We start from the raw sequence: 13,120 nt of genomic DNA on the forward strand, positions 1-13,120 counted from the left end.
GTTCTCTATCATCCTCTTGGACAAGTCACTTTACACGTGAGCCTCAGCTTCTCCATCTTTACATTATCCCTCAACCTCACCCACCTCCAGATTGTAAAGCACAGTATACACTCCTGAAAGCCACCACCACGGAGGGTGCAGGGCATGGCTGTACCCTCTGTAGTCGTGTACAGAACCGAGAGCTGGCCTCTATGGACAGCAGCCTCTGGTCAGCGCAGGAGGGAAGGACAGAAACTCATGTTTCTGAGAGGCAGTAGCAGGAACAGCAGAGTCTCTGGGGTCAGACAGTCCTGGGTTCTAGTCTCTATTCTAACTCTCCCTGGCTGTGTGACTTTGAGTCAACACTAAATGTCTCTGTTTTCCCACCCTTAAGATGGGGTCCATGATAACCAATAACTAGAGTTGTTGGATGGATTAAATGAAATCATGTTGCCCTAAAATCTAACATCCATGTGATAAGTGTTAATAATTAAAAGTCTCCCCCCAACACAGACATATACCCTCCATTGTCCAAGAAGCACAGGGTTGGAGCTTGCCCAAGGGCCATGGGGTCCCTGGCCTGCCCTGTCACCCCACACATATCCCCCAGGATCGCCTCCCATGACTTTGGTTCTCCTTAAGTGCCCTTCACTTGAAAGGTATTGAAACTCCAATACTTTGGCCACCTGATGCGAAGAGTTGACTCATTGGAAAAGACTCTGATGCTGGGAGGGAATGGGGGCAGGAGGAGAAGGGGACGACAGAGGAGATGGCTGGATGGCATCACCGACTCAATGGACATGAGTCTGAGTGAACTCTGGGAGTTGGTGATGGACAGGGAGGCCTGGCGTGCTGCAATTCATGGGGTCGAAAGGAGTCGGACGTGACTGAGCGACTGAACTGAACTGAACTGAACTGCCCTTCTGGAAGGAAGGGAAGGGCCAGGGAGACAACCCATGGCCGTAGTAAAAGCTTTTTTTTTTTCTATGAAATACTACCCCATTTAATCCAGGACTAGCAAGAGTGGAGCCCCAGGGTCCCTTGCCAACTCCCTTCCAGGCCCCGAAATTAGGCGAGCCAGACCCACCCCACCTCCCCTGCCCACAGTCCAGCTCACCGCCTTCTCGCAGGGCACCCCAGCCTGTGATCCAGCAGTGCAGGCCCGCCTCGAAAAAGTGGGAGCGGGCAGGCAGGCAGATGGGCTGCACAGTAGCCGAGCGCACCACGGGGTGGTCGAGCTGCAGCAGGGCCACGTCGTAGTCGTGGCTGTCCTCCTCGTGGTACGGGTGCAGGAGCAGGCGGCTCACTTTGAAGGACACCTCTCCCGGCCAGCGTGAGCTCTGCCACACTTTGCCCAGGAACACGGTCCACAGCGCCGGGGATGCCATGCTGGGGCGGGAGGGGGACTTGCTCAGCAGCCGCCTCCCCCATCCCATCTCGAATCCCTGTGATAGACAGCATTCCCACCTGGGGCCCGGTCCCTCACACCCACCCCCACCCTGCTCTGGCAGGCCATGTAGCTGGCAGTGTGGTGCTCAGTGCTAGCCCTGGAGTCTGACTGCCTGGATTTCAGCCCCAGCTTCATCCCTTCCTAGAGGTGAGTGTACCTCTCTAGGCCTCAGTCACCCCATCTGTGAAGTGGGAATAGCATCATCTGCTCATATGTTGGGGAATTCAATCAGACTGTGGATGTAAAAAAAAATCAGCACAGTGCCAGGCACCGGCAGATGTTTTCTGCACACTTTATAGATGGAGAAACTGGGAAACTCCTGGAATTTGCGGGTCCTCAGGAGGAGCGGGTGGGAGTTGAGTGTGAAAGAATTTGCAGAGACTTGGCTGTGCAGACCCCTGGAGGCCAGGTCAGCATCCAGGTTTTCTCTACTTTGTGGACAGTGGGGAACCAGAGATGGAGTGAAAGAACCTGGGTAGTCAGACCACACCCAGGAGGGCACCTGGGCACCCAGGCATAGGATGCAGAAGGGAGCTGGACTCTGGGCTGCTGCAGTGACCGGGGTGATGGTGGCAGCATGGACGGGCAGTGGCTGAAGACGCGTTCGGACCACTGAGAGGGCTTGCTGCCTGGCTGAGTGTGGGGGAGAAGGAAGGGTGCCTGGGTGGCTCCAGGCCTTTGGCTTGGACTGTGCAGACCTAGGAAAGAGGAGGAGGTGTGGGGAGAGAGTCCAGGGCTGCTGTGCTGGGGGTTGGGTCTGGAGTACAGGGCATCAGGCTGGAGGTGGAGAGGGGAGCTGTTAGCCCACCACGGAGATGGGGGCATGTCTGTGGGTGGGGTGAGACGGCCCTTCTTGTGGGCTTCTCTGCTTCTCTCCCTCCCCAGGGTGGGGGACAGGCACACCTGGAGAAGGGTGTCATGACCTATAACCAGGGCAGGAATTCTGTTCTCAGCTCTACCCCAGTGTCTAGCACAGCCCCTGGCACATAGTAGAAGCACAACGCATATCGCTGAGTGGAGGAGTGAGTAAATGAATGGCTCACTGGCCCAGCTGAAAGCAAGACACCAGAAGCACAGCACAGCAGGGGTGAGCAACCTTTCCCAGGGCACAGAGTGTGTTCGAGGTAGAGGCAGGGCTGAAGTGTCGGGACAGCAAGTCTGAGGGGCTTCCCACAACCCTCCCCTCTGTCTGCTGAGATCTCAGACACGCTGCCCCTGCCCCCTCACCACCACCTTCCCTACCCACCTCTTGTGGCCTGTGTCCCCAGGCTCACCTTTCCTCCTGGAAGCAGTGGGCAGCAGTGATCACCCAGCGGTCAGCGATGAGGGCCCCCCCACAGATGTGTCGGCCACGAACCTGGAGGCTGGCCTGCCACGGCCACTCACCCTCCGAGGACACGGCCCCGCCCACGATGCGGCCCAAGGGGCCCTGAAGGCCACAGTCTGGGGGCAGGGGCAGGGGTGGATGGAGGGGCAGGGGCAGGAGAGAACCAGTGAGAAACAGACACAGAGCAGAAGGGGAGGCATGGAAGAGGAGAGAGGAAAGACACAGAGGGGGCCAGGGAAAGAGAATGAGGGGGCAAGAGAGAGAGAGAGGTGGGCAGGACCCCCACGAGGGGGCAGAGGTGGGGTAAAGAGAGACAGATGGACAGACGGTGAGCTCTCCCTCCAGCCCCCCAGGGTGGGCACCTCCCTACCCCCCATGCTCAGGGGCCCAGCAGGTGGAGGGTGTCCTGCCCACCCCAGCCTGTCGGAACGCCCAGGGCTCACCGCAGTGCTGCTCATCCGAGCCGTCCCTGCAGTCGGGGTGCCCGTCACACTGTGGGTTGGGCTTCTTCACACAGCTGTGGTCTTCACACCGAAAGGTGAAGGTCCCACAAGGCACCCCTATGATTGGGGGGGCAGGGTGCAGAGGGTGGGTCCCTGAACCCAAAGGAGCCTCCAAAACAAAGTCCAGGGAAGATGGAGCCTGAGAGAGGCCAGGAGACGACTGGAGAGGGGTGCCTTGATCACACTAAAGGGTCCCCTGAGGCTCCTTTAGGGATCCCTAGAGGCAGGCCATGTCCCTTCCCGACCCTTCGCTCCCTCAGACTGGTGTTTTGAGAGAAGGTGACGTCTCCCCTCTCAGACCTGGGCTCCTGATGGTAGGGTCGTGCCTTCCCCAGGTGTGGTACCTGAAGCCAGAACTGTGCCTCCACCTTGAGATGAGCAAGGCTCCCAAGAGCAAGGCTATGTCCCTCCCATCACACTACCTTGGCCTGGCAGCCCTCCAGGCCCCCAGCCATCTAGACACCCACCTGCTCCTCACTGCCTTCACTGTGAAGAGCTTTCTGCCCCACCAGCTACCTCCTCTATTTAAGTTCTCTTCAAGGCCCAGTTCAAAGCCCACCTTCTCTAGCTTTCCCAGCCTCATCTCCTCCTCACCCTCCGGTCTTCCTATGCTACTGGACGTGATGTTCAGAGGCTTTGGCCCAGAGAGAGTAACCCATCTTTTTTTTTTTTTTAATCAGATAACCCTGAGAGGACGGGGACCACTTCTCTGGTGCCTTTTATTTCATTTTCCTTACTCTGCCTTGCATATCACTGGGTAGTCTGCAAGTGAAGGTTGGATGGTCTGAGGGATGGATGGGTGGGTGGGTGGATGGATAGATAAAACAATGGAGACTCAGACAAGAGATTGGGCAGACCAATAAATGTGTGGTTTGATGGTCTGATAAGACTGACACACAGCTATTTAGATGGATAAATGAGTGGATGTAAGTACCAATGGACAAACAAGTAGTTAGATCCCTGGACGGAGGCACGAACAAGTGCATTCATGGATGCATGGATGGAGGATGGAACAATGGATGTACAGACAGGTAATTTGGTAAACAAATAAAACCAACAAATGAGCAGATTGATGGCTTAGTGGACAGGGAGATAGGTGGTTGGACAGGCTGATGGATGAATCAGTGAGTGGATGTATGAATCAACGAACATACAAATGGTTGGAGAGACCAGAAGATGGATGGATGGATGGAAGAATGGGTGGATGGGTATTTGGATGGATAAATAGATAGATGGATGGATGGACAGATGGATGGGTAAACAGATGGACATATAGGCACACTTATAGATGGGCTGGTAAGTATTTGGACAAGAGGGCAGAAACCTTTGTGGAAGAAGCATGGAGAAGGGCCAGGCTGTCTGGCTGAGCCCATTCTTTGGTTTCCCTCTAGATACCTAGTCCTACCCTGCCCTACCTTCCTGGCATTGCTCTTCGTCACTCCCATTGAGACAGTCGGGCTGCCGGTCACAGACCCTGGACAGGGGGATGCACGTGCTGTCCTCTTGGCACTGGAATGTGGCTCTGCAGACTGTGAGGACACAGAAGGGGGACAAGTGGGAGGAAGCCAGAGGCACCAGGCTGGGACTTTTTGTCTCCTGGAGACCATGCATGGTGTCACAAGTTATGATCACAAATCTCTTTCTCAGCTACTTTACACTTGAGTCTCACAGCAACCCGGTGAGATACTCCATTTCACTGGTGGAAAAACGGAAACAAAGTGACTTGTCTGAGGTCACCTGGCTGAGCGAGAACTTGAACCAGATGTTCTGGTTCCAAATATGAGATGTCTTCCCCAGCACGAAGGCAGGATCAGTGCAGAGGCAGGCACATCCCTCTTCCCTCCCACTTCCCTCCTCACATGTATAGACTTTGATGGGATGCAGGCTGCTGTGATGGTGACTCTAGGGCCCAGAAGCCAGGATTCAGAGGCAGAATTATTATTCCAAGAGAATCCTGGCTTGGGGACCGTCAGAAGCCCCTTCTGATCCCCTTCTGCCAGGGTTGGGTGGCGGTGAGCACAGCCCCAGGAAGAGTCAGCAGCTCTGAACCCCTGCAGTGGAGGGTCCTGCTCAAAAGAGGCAGCTACAGCGTCCTCTCTTTGGCCACCCTGGGCCTGCCCGACCCCTTCCTCCTGGCCCTGCCCTCCCTCGTCTGCTCTGTTCCTTCTTGGATGGCTGCCTGGGCAGAAGGCTGAGGGTGATAGCCTGGTGGCAAGAAGCCATGAGCTGGGAAGCAGCATACCTGGGTCCCCGTTTGTCTCTGCCACTGCCCCACGGGGTAGCCCTGGAGAGGACACTTGTCCATCCTGTGCATCCACCCTGCATCTCAAACACAGCGAGGGAGTTTCCTGAATGCTGATAACGGGAGCTGCCCATTGGGAGATCTCGAAATGATAGGCTCAGCCCAGCAGCACAGAGGTGGGGAGAGAGGAGGGACGGAGTGGGTGGGCTGCTCACCGCAGTTTCTCTCATCCAGGCCATTGGGGCAATCCTTGACCCCGTCGCAGGTGGGCACACAGAGTCCATTCACAGAGCAGAGGAACTCTCCAGGACAGGCTGGATGGGGAAGGCACCATCAGGACACACATCATTATGAAAACACGTGCAGACACACCACACCTGTGTGCTCACATGTGTACCCATGTGCCTGTGTACATGGTCCATGTGGACATACATGTCTGGGGACATGCACACAGCACATACTCGGGTATGTATGAGTGTATATACCTCATAAACACCTGTAAGTGCCTTGCACATGTGGGCACACGCAAAGCTGCCTATGTTCATGCACACATGTGGGCACATGAGTGAACACACACACACAACACTCCTAGTCTAAACTAGCCTCTAGGTGCTTCCAGGGAGGGCTAAGGAGCAGGGAGAAGCTGAAGGGGCTTTGGGGTCCCCCCACTCCCCGACCTGCCCGCACTCACGATCTGACTGGTTGTACAAGCTGTAGTGCACCTGCACGCCGGGCCCGGTGAGGGAGATCTGGGATGTGAAGTTGATGGTGATGCCGGCGCTGGCAACCACAGGGATCCTCTCAGCATAGGGCTGCAGGGTGCGCAGGCCACATAGCCTAGGGGGTGACCAGAGATGGACTGAGGGCTACACGGGCTGGTCCAAGGCACAGGACAGCCTGGGTCCCGGTGCACAGACAGACCAAGGACAGGGCAGCTGGGGAAGAAAGGGGAGCACCCCGACCCCACCCCCACCTCTTCTGTCTTGGTTTCTCCCCTGGGTGACCGCTCACTCCCACAGTCATCTAGAAAGCAGCCTGGCAGTGTCACTGCCCTGCTCAGAAGCCTTCGATGCCTCCCCATTGCCGGCAGGATAAAATTTATCATCTGGATTCTAGTCCCAGTCACCTAGGAGCTGTGAGATTCTAGCAGGTCAGAGTCCTTCTCTGAATCTCACTTTCCTCACTTGTAAAACAAGGGAAATTCTCATCTCTGTTGACCTGATAAAGGGCTCCAATGTGTCAGTGGAAGGAAAATTCCTTTACTGGTCTACTCTCCATAGGTGAGAAGGAACGTTCCTAATGTATGCAGTGGGGGAAGAAGGCAGCCATGCTCTCCGTTCAAGCCTGTGCCTCCCACTGAGAAGTCTCCACACCCCTGGGGGCTTCCCTGTGGCTCTCTGGACACAAGGGGACACCAGTGCAGCTCTAGGACCAGCAGGTGATGGGCAGCACCTTCTCAAGCATGGCCACACCCAGGTGGGACCATCCCCCAACCATGGAAGCACACTCATATCCCTGCTGGCCGCCTCCAACCCCCACGGATGATGATTTTGTTCCCACAGAGCAGGTGGGAGACCTCCACGGAAAGGTGGAATCCCACGACCTGGGGAGCAGGTAGGAATCCTCCCAACTCCAGGGCAGGGGGAAAAGGGGGCTTTTCCCACACAGCATTGGTCCCAGCTCGCCTCACAGAGCAAGTGGACATGCTTTCATGGAAGGTGCAGCCACACCTCCAGAGTGGCAGGACCCGCCGCAGAGAGCTACCCGGGGCACCCTGCCTTCCCAGGCGGGACACCCTCACGGAACAGATGGGTCAGCCCCATCAGATATTAGGAATGCCTGCCCCTATAGGGAATGTCTTTACAGATGAGAGAAACACCCAGAATACAGGTGGAAAAGTCTACGGGGAGAAGTGAAAATGCCCCTAGCAGAGAAGGTAGGAGGAAGTCAGGAAAGCAAGTGAGAGTGCCCCAGAGCATGATGGGAACATCTCACAGCAGATGCAGCAGCCCACATTGCAGGTCCCCTAATTCCCAGGGGTCAGAGGCTCCCTGATAACTCCTAGAACATGGCAAGCACTTACTGGTTCAGTAATAGTTGGAGGCCTCATTGCATGGGGATTTTGAGGTCACAGCAGCTCCACCCTATAAGCAGGAATTGTTCTCATCCTGTTTTCCAGAAGAGACTCAGCAAGGGAAATGAGAAGGTAGGCAAGAATCCAGCCTCCTCAGGACCCAGAAGGCCCCACCTGGCCTGCTCTATGGGGAGGTGGGCACCCTGACCCTCACGCCACATGAGCTCCAGAGGCTGAGACCTCATGTCCCCTATGGCCCCCCTCAGACCTGGCCATACTGTCTGGCTGTGGGAACCATATTCTTGCCCCTATGCCAATGAACAGTTCTCAAAATGTGGTCTGGGGACCCTTGGAGGTTCAAAGAGAAAACTATTTTTATAATAATTCTCAGGTATCATTTGCTTTTTTCACTCTCATTCTCCACAAGGATAAAGTAGAATTTTCCAGAGACTATTTAAGGACGTGCATGTGTGTTCACTCACTCAGTTGTGTCCGACTCTCTGCAACCCCATGGACTGAAGCCTGCCAGGCTCCTACACTCATGGGATTCTCCAGGCAAGAATACTGGAGTGGGTAGCCATTCCCTTCTCCAAGGGCTCTTCCTGACCCAGAGATCAAACCTGGGTCTCCTGCATTGCAGGCAGATTCCTTACTGTCTGAGACACCAGGGAAGCCCCCATGTAAGAATACAGTAAAATTTTCCAGAGACTACGGGATATGTGATACTGTAACCCACTGAACGAAGAAGCAGGTGTGCGGATTCAGTCCTGGTCTGTTAATCCAATTACTAAATAAAGTTGCAAAAACATAAAATGAGGATATTTTTCTTCACCAAATGGTTTTGGTTTTGGAAAATATAATTCATTTTCTTTATGTTAAAATGAAATGGGTTTCTTCTTTTAAATGAATTGATAAATATGTTTAAATGTTTTAAGTTTTCATTTCTACTACTGCACATATAGTTTACAAATATAGTTTTTATATGAGGCATATAACTCTCTGGGTTGCTCAATAATTTTTAAAAGAGTGTACAGGATTCTGAAATGGAAATTTTTGAGAACCAGGGCAGTACAGCCCAGGGGGACCAGAAAGGGATGAGGTGCCACCAGGGGGCGTCCCGAGCAAACCTGGTTCTTATCCTTTCAAAGCTAAGGAAACAAGGCAGGGATGGTGGTGGGATCGGGCGATCGTCTATCTGTTTTAAAAGTATTTTAGTAAAAGTTATCAAGGATTACTATCCCCAGAGACTTGTCCTGGGGATTGTATAGGGAATCTGGGGGTTGAGAGATACTGAGCAAGGGGAAATGAGAAATTAGGGGCATCCTGAACATACTTAAAGTTCAGGGGCCTGGGGCATTGTCCCCACATGCTCACCGTGGACAGGGATGGAACCAGAGCTGGGTTAGAGGGGAGGGAAACGTTATGTTTATAAGAATTTGAGGGCTGCGTGGTCGCCGTGGCCAGAGGCTCTAAGGACATTTTGGGGGCAAGGCTCTTCGTTAGCAGACACGAACAAAAGAATTCACGGCAGAGGCTGAAATCTGGCGACGCAGGCTAAATTACTCAATCGAAAGAGGATCTATTTAGCCTATGCAGTGTTAAAAACCTTTTTAAAAATGCATGTGCCAGCTAATTTCACATAACTGCCTAGATTCTTGCTTCTGAAAAACACACCCCAGAAACATTGGCTGGAAGTAATCAGAGGCTGCTCGAATTAGCCAGGGCATGTATAGTCCAGCTAAGAGGCTCCTCCTTCCCTTGCTCCCTCTGCCCCACGGCACCCCAGCTTATGGAACTACACACTGGCTTGGCCTCTTTGCACATTTTCGTTTCTGGTTCTTACTGCAGTGCCTTCTGGGAGAGGGTTTAAATCCCCTGACTCTCCAATCCCTCTTCATCTATCAAATGCTGCCCCCACCCCCATATACCCTCTCCAAGGCACGCCAAAAGTCTGAAGACTGTGGAGCCCACCTCCCATCTCAGCTACAAAGTACTCGCGGTCTGAAGGCACCATTTTTTGCACTCATGCCTGCCTTGGTTTCTCCCTTCTCTGAATGTGAGGAATTTTGCTTCTTGCCTCACATAGACAGTAAACAGGGATCCGGTCAACCTTGCATATCAGCATCTCTAACTGAACTCAGGGAGTTCAAGAAAGGTGGATGGATAGAAGGGTGGGTAGATAGAAAGAAGGAAGGGTGGGTTGGCGTACTGATGGATGGATGGATGGATGGAAGGAAGGAAGGACTGATGGATAGATGAAGGATTGAAGGTGGATGAATGGATAGAGAATATATACATCTATGGATAGATGAATATATACACACAGATATTCCCTTCCCTCAAGACAGGCTAAATGGGAAAGAGAGTCAGAGAAGGTGAGCACTGAAAAAGGAAGGTCAGCCGTGTCTCACGTGGCCAGAGCGCTGGACCTGAAGCTGCAGAGCTGAGGCTGAGGCTGGGCTTTGCCACGTGAACCAGCTGTGTGACCTTGGGCATCTCACTCAGCCTCAGCAAGCTTCTGTTTTTATGTCTGTAGTAAGACGGGGTGGTAGCTCCCCGTCGGATGTTTTATGGAGTGAATGAGAAGGGATTTCTTTGAAAAATAGTTGCTGACGTCGTCGGGCTGTGAGCTCACTGAGGACAGTAGCTCCTCCTTCCACACTGCCAGCCCCCAGCAGTGCCTGGGGAGCCTCTGTGGCCACCCAGGGGCTCTGGAGACCAGAAGGGCTACCCTATAGCTAGGCCCAGCCTGAGGGGCTCCAGCAGGCTTAAGGAGCCAGTGACTCTGCCTGTCGCCATCAGCGAAGTGGAAATGGTTGGGCAGATCACAAGAAAAGTGACATCACAGGGGAGGAAGCTGGCAGGAGGCAGGTTCCCAGAAAGGGGGAAGCCTGTGCTGTATTGACGCCCCGTCAGAGTGGGTTCTGTGAAACCCAGCCGCTGCTGGCCGGATCTCACGAGGTCAGCTCCCTCCCCCACGTCCAGGCCACTCAAAGGGCAAGAGGCCTAGGCCAGGGAGAAACTGGGGAGGAAACAGGGTGGGGCGGGGGAAGGCAGAAAGGGCTCAGAGGAGGAAGGTGACTTGCCCAAGGATGCCTCGCCAGTGGAGGGAGCCCAGCCAGCCTCTCCTCATCACCATGCTGGCACTGAGGGGTGAGACCCCCTCTCCCCCAACCTACCCTCTGTCGCTCTTCATCAATGGCCATTCTGTGCATCCCCCTCCCTACAAATCCTGTGCCTGGAAATCTACACCCTTCCCCAGACCTCTCATGTCTGCCACCCACACAAGCAGATTTTCCAACAAATGCTTATTCAAAGAATTTCCCAGCAACTACATGGGCTGATGGTTATCAAAAAAGATCAGAACTAGAGGAAACGGTTTGCCCAGTGCTTGTAATCTGGAGGTACACTTCTGCCTCCCCTTTTGCACTCAGACGCGGGCAGGAGCCTCGGGGCAGGGGGCCACGAGTCTCTCCTAGGGACCCTGACCCTAACAAAGGTCTGCAAAGACAGATGGGACTTCCCGGGTGGCTCTCAGATGTGGTGAGAGGCACAGCAGTGGTCAGTCCCCTTAGCAGGGCGCCGTGGCCATGGGAGGGAACAGCTGACACAGCTGCCCCAAGGCTCTGAGGAAAGACTGCACAAGTGTGAGCGCACATACTCTCACAGACACATGCTCACAGGCCCACACGCCCTCATGCATGCTCTGGATCTTCCCGCTCGACTCTGTTTTCTCTAGTTATGAGCTGGGTGATTTTGTGGGAACGCCTTTGCCTCTCTGTGTCTCAGCCCCTCATAGGTCTATAAAGGCAGCGTGGGGCCAGCTCCCTCGCCAGGTTGCTGAGGATGAAGGAAACGGCACCCGAGCTCAGGGCCTGCCTGGTGCAGAGTCAGGAGCCAGTTCTGAATGCATGGTTGGTGCCTTCTTGAACTGGGCTTTATCCCAGCCTGCAGGAGCCAGCATCCTCTACCCATCATTTCAGTTACTCTTCCCTGGATGGGAGGTCTGCTTCATGCCCATTTTTTAGATGGGCTACTTGAGGCTGAGAAAGGTGAGTCCTTGCCAAATAGAAGGAGAGGAGCCAGGACTTGAACCCTACTTTCTTGTTTCAACAGCTACACTCTTTCTACCTCTCCAGCCCAACTTGGAATGACATTTCATTAGGAACTAATAAACACAACTTATTGGGAGACATCTTTCTGATAGGTAAATAATAAAAAGTTAGGGCCTTGGGCTGGCCTAACCCCCTTTTTTTATAGATAAGAATGGGATGTACCCAGAGTTACATGCAAAACCAGGTGGACAGGCTTCCCGAGCACATCTTTATCACCCCAGCCTCCCCTCTGTCATTCCTTGTCAATGGCCAAGGTGGAAGAGGCTTCAGAAGAGAGAGCGGGGTGGGAGTGCCAGGCCCTGTGGGGCTTCACCTCCCCACCCCACCCGCCACCCAGCTATATCCGGGTCCCTTGCCACCACTTCAAGACAAAGAGACAAGGACAAGAGGCCAGGGACTTCCCTGGTGGTCCAGTGGTTAAGAACCTACCTTCTAATGGAGGGGATGTGGGTTTGATCCCTGATCAAGGAACTAAGATCCCACGTGCCACAATAAGAGAAGTCAGTGTGCCGTCACAAGGAAGACCCAGCACAGCCAAAAAATAATAAATCAATAAATATAATAATAAAAGGACAAGTCCTTAGTCCTCCCTTGGCCTCAGTTTTCTACCTGTACAATGGGTAAAGATAGGGTTCAACGGCCAGCCCAGCCCACTTTTCTGTAGCTCAACGGTGCTTTGAGACACTAGGGAGGGTGAAAGTGAAGTCGCTCAGTCTTGTCCGACTCTTTGCGACCCCATGGACTGTAGCCTACCAGGCTCCTCTGTTCATGGGATTTTCCAGGCAATAGTACTGGAGTGGATTGCCATTTCCTTCTCAGACTCCTCCAATTTTGGTAGATTCTGTCACAGTGCCTGAAATTTCACCATTGCAACATCATTCCTTTTGATGAAAACTCTCCCCATCTGTGATCCACCCTTGAAACCCAAGGGCAACTCATGAAGTCCTACCACCTGGGGCCCCCACCTCTGCCCAACCTTCCTGGCTGCGTCAGGGAGGCAGGAAGGAGGCCCTCCGGGGGAGCATGGTGTGGACCACCGTGTGTCCCGCTGTTCCCATGGTGTGCCTGGGAGAGGGGCCCCGACTCTGGACCCATTTGGGTACCACTTAATCCCACTGAGCCTTGATTTCCTTCTCAGGGAAATGGAATGATGATACTGCTGACATCACAGGCTGTCAGGCCAGTGAACTGATGCCCTGTGCTGAACACCAAGCAGGTGGGATGGGGCACCTGATGCCAGGGACCACCTCCCAGTCCATGGAATAGCCTTGGGGGTGGGAGGTACGTGAAGGAGCATCAGACCCAGGGCCCTTCTGTCTTCCTAGCTCCTCTTCGAGATATCAGATTCACCTCTAGGGTTAAGAAGGCAACAGGAAAAGATATTAATCTCATTCAGAGAACCATGAATCAAGGACCACTCTCAAGGTCAC

At 53.8% G+C, this 13,120-nt stretch overlaps 1 protein-coding gene across 2 annotated transcripts in view; it reads right to left on the minus strand.

Moving 5' to 3' along the window:
• Nucleotides 1-13,120, minus strand: part of TMPRSS6 (transmembrane serine protease 6) — a 39,541-nt gene that overhangs the window by 2,363 nt on the left and 24,058 nt on the right. For both annotated transcript variants that reach the window (XM_086404007.1, XM_086404009.1), the window contains exons 11-16: nt 6,193-6,338; nt 5,717-5,815; nt 4,675-4,788; nt 3,200-3,316; nt 2,704-2,872; nt 1,097-1,368 (exon numbers count right to left, since the gene is read on the minus strand). In XM_086404007.1, coding sequence (XP_086260133.1) covers nt 1,097-1,368; nt 2,704-2,872; nt 3,200-3,316; nt 4,675-4,788; nt 5,717-5,815; nt 6,193-6,338 — 917 coding nt within the window. The remainder of the gene's footprint in view (nt 1-1,096; nt 1,369-2,703; nt 2,873-3,199; nt 3,317-4,674; nt 4,789-5,716; nt 5,816-6,192; nt 6,339-13,120) is intronic.

This window comes from Bos grunniens, chromosome 5, assembly GCF_055505025.1.
Source record: "Bos grunniens cultivar Pamir isolate PY7600 chromosome 5, Bosgru_T2T1.0, whole genome shotgun sequence".
Classification (NCBI taxonomy): domain Eukaryota; kingdom Metazoa; phylum Chordata; class Mammalia; order Artiodactyla; family Bovidae; genus Bos; species Bos grunniens.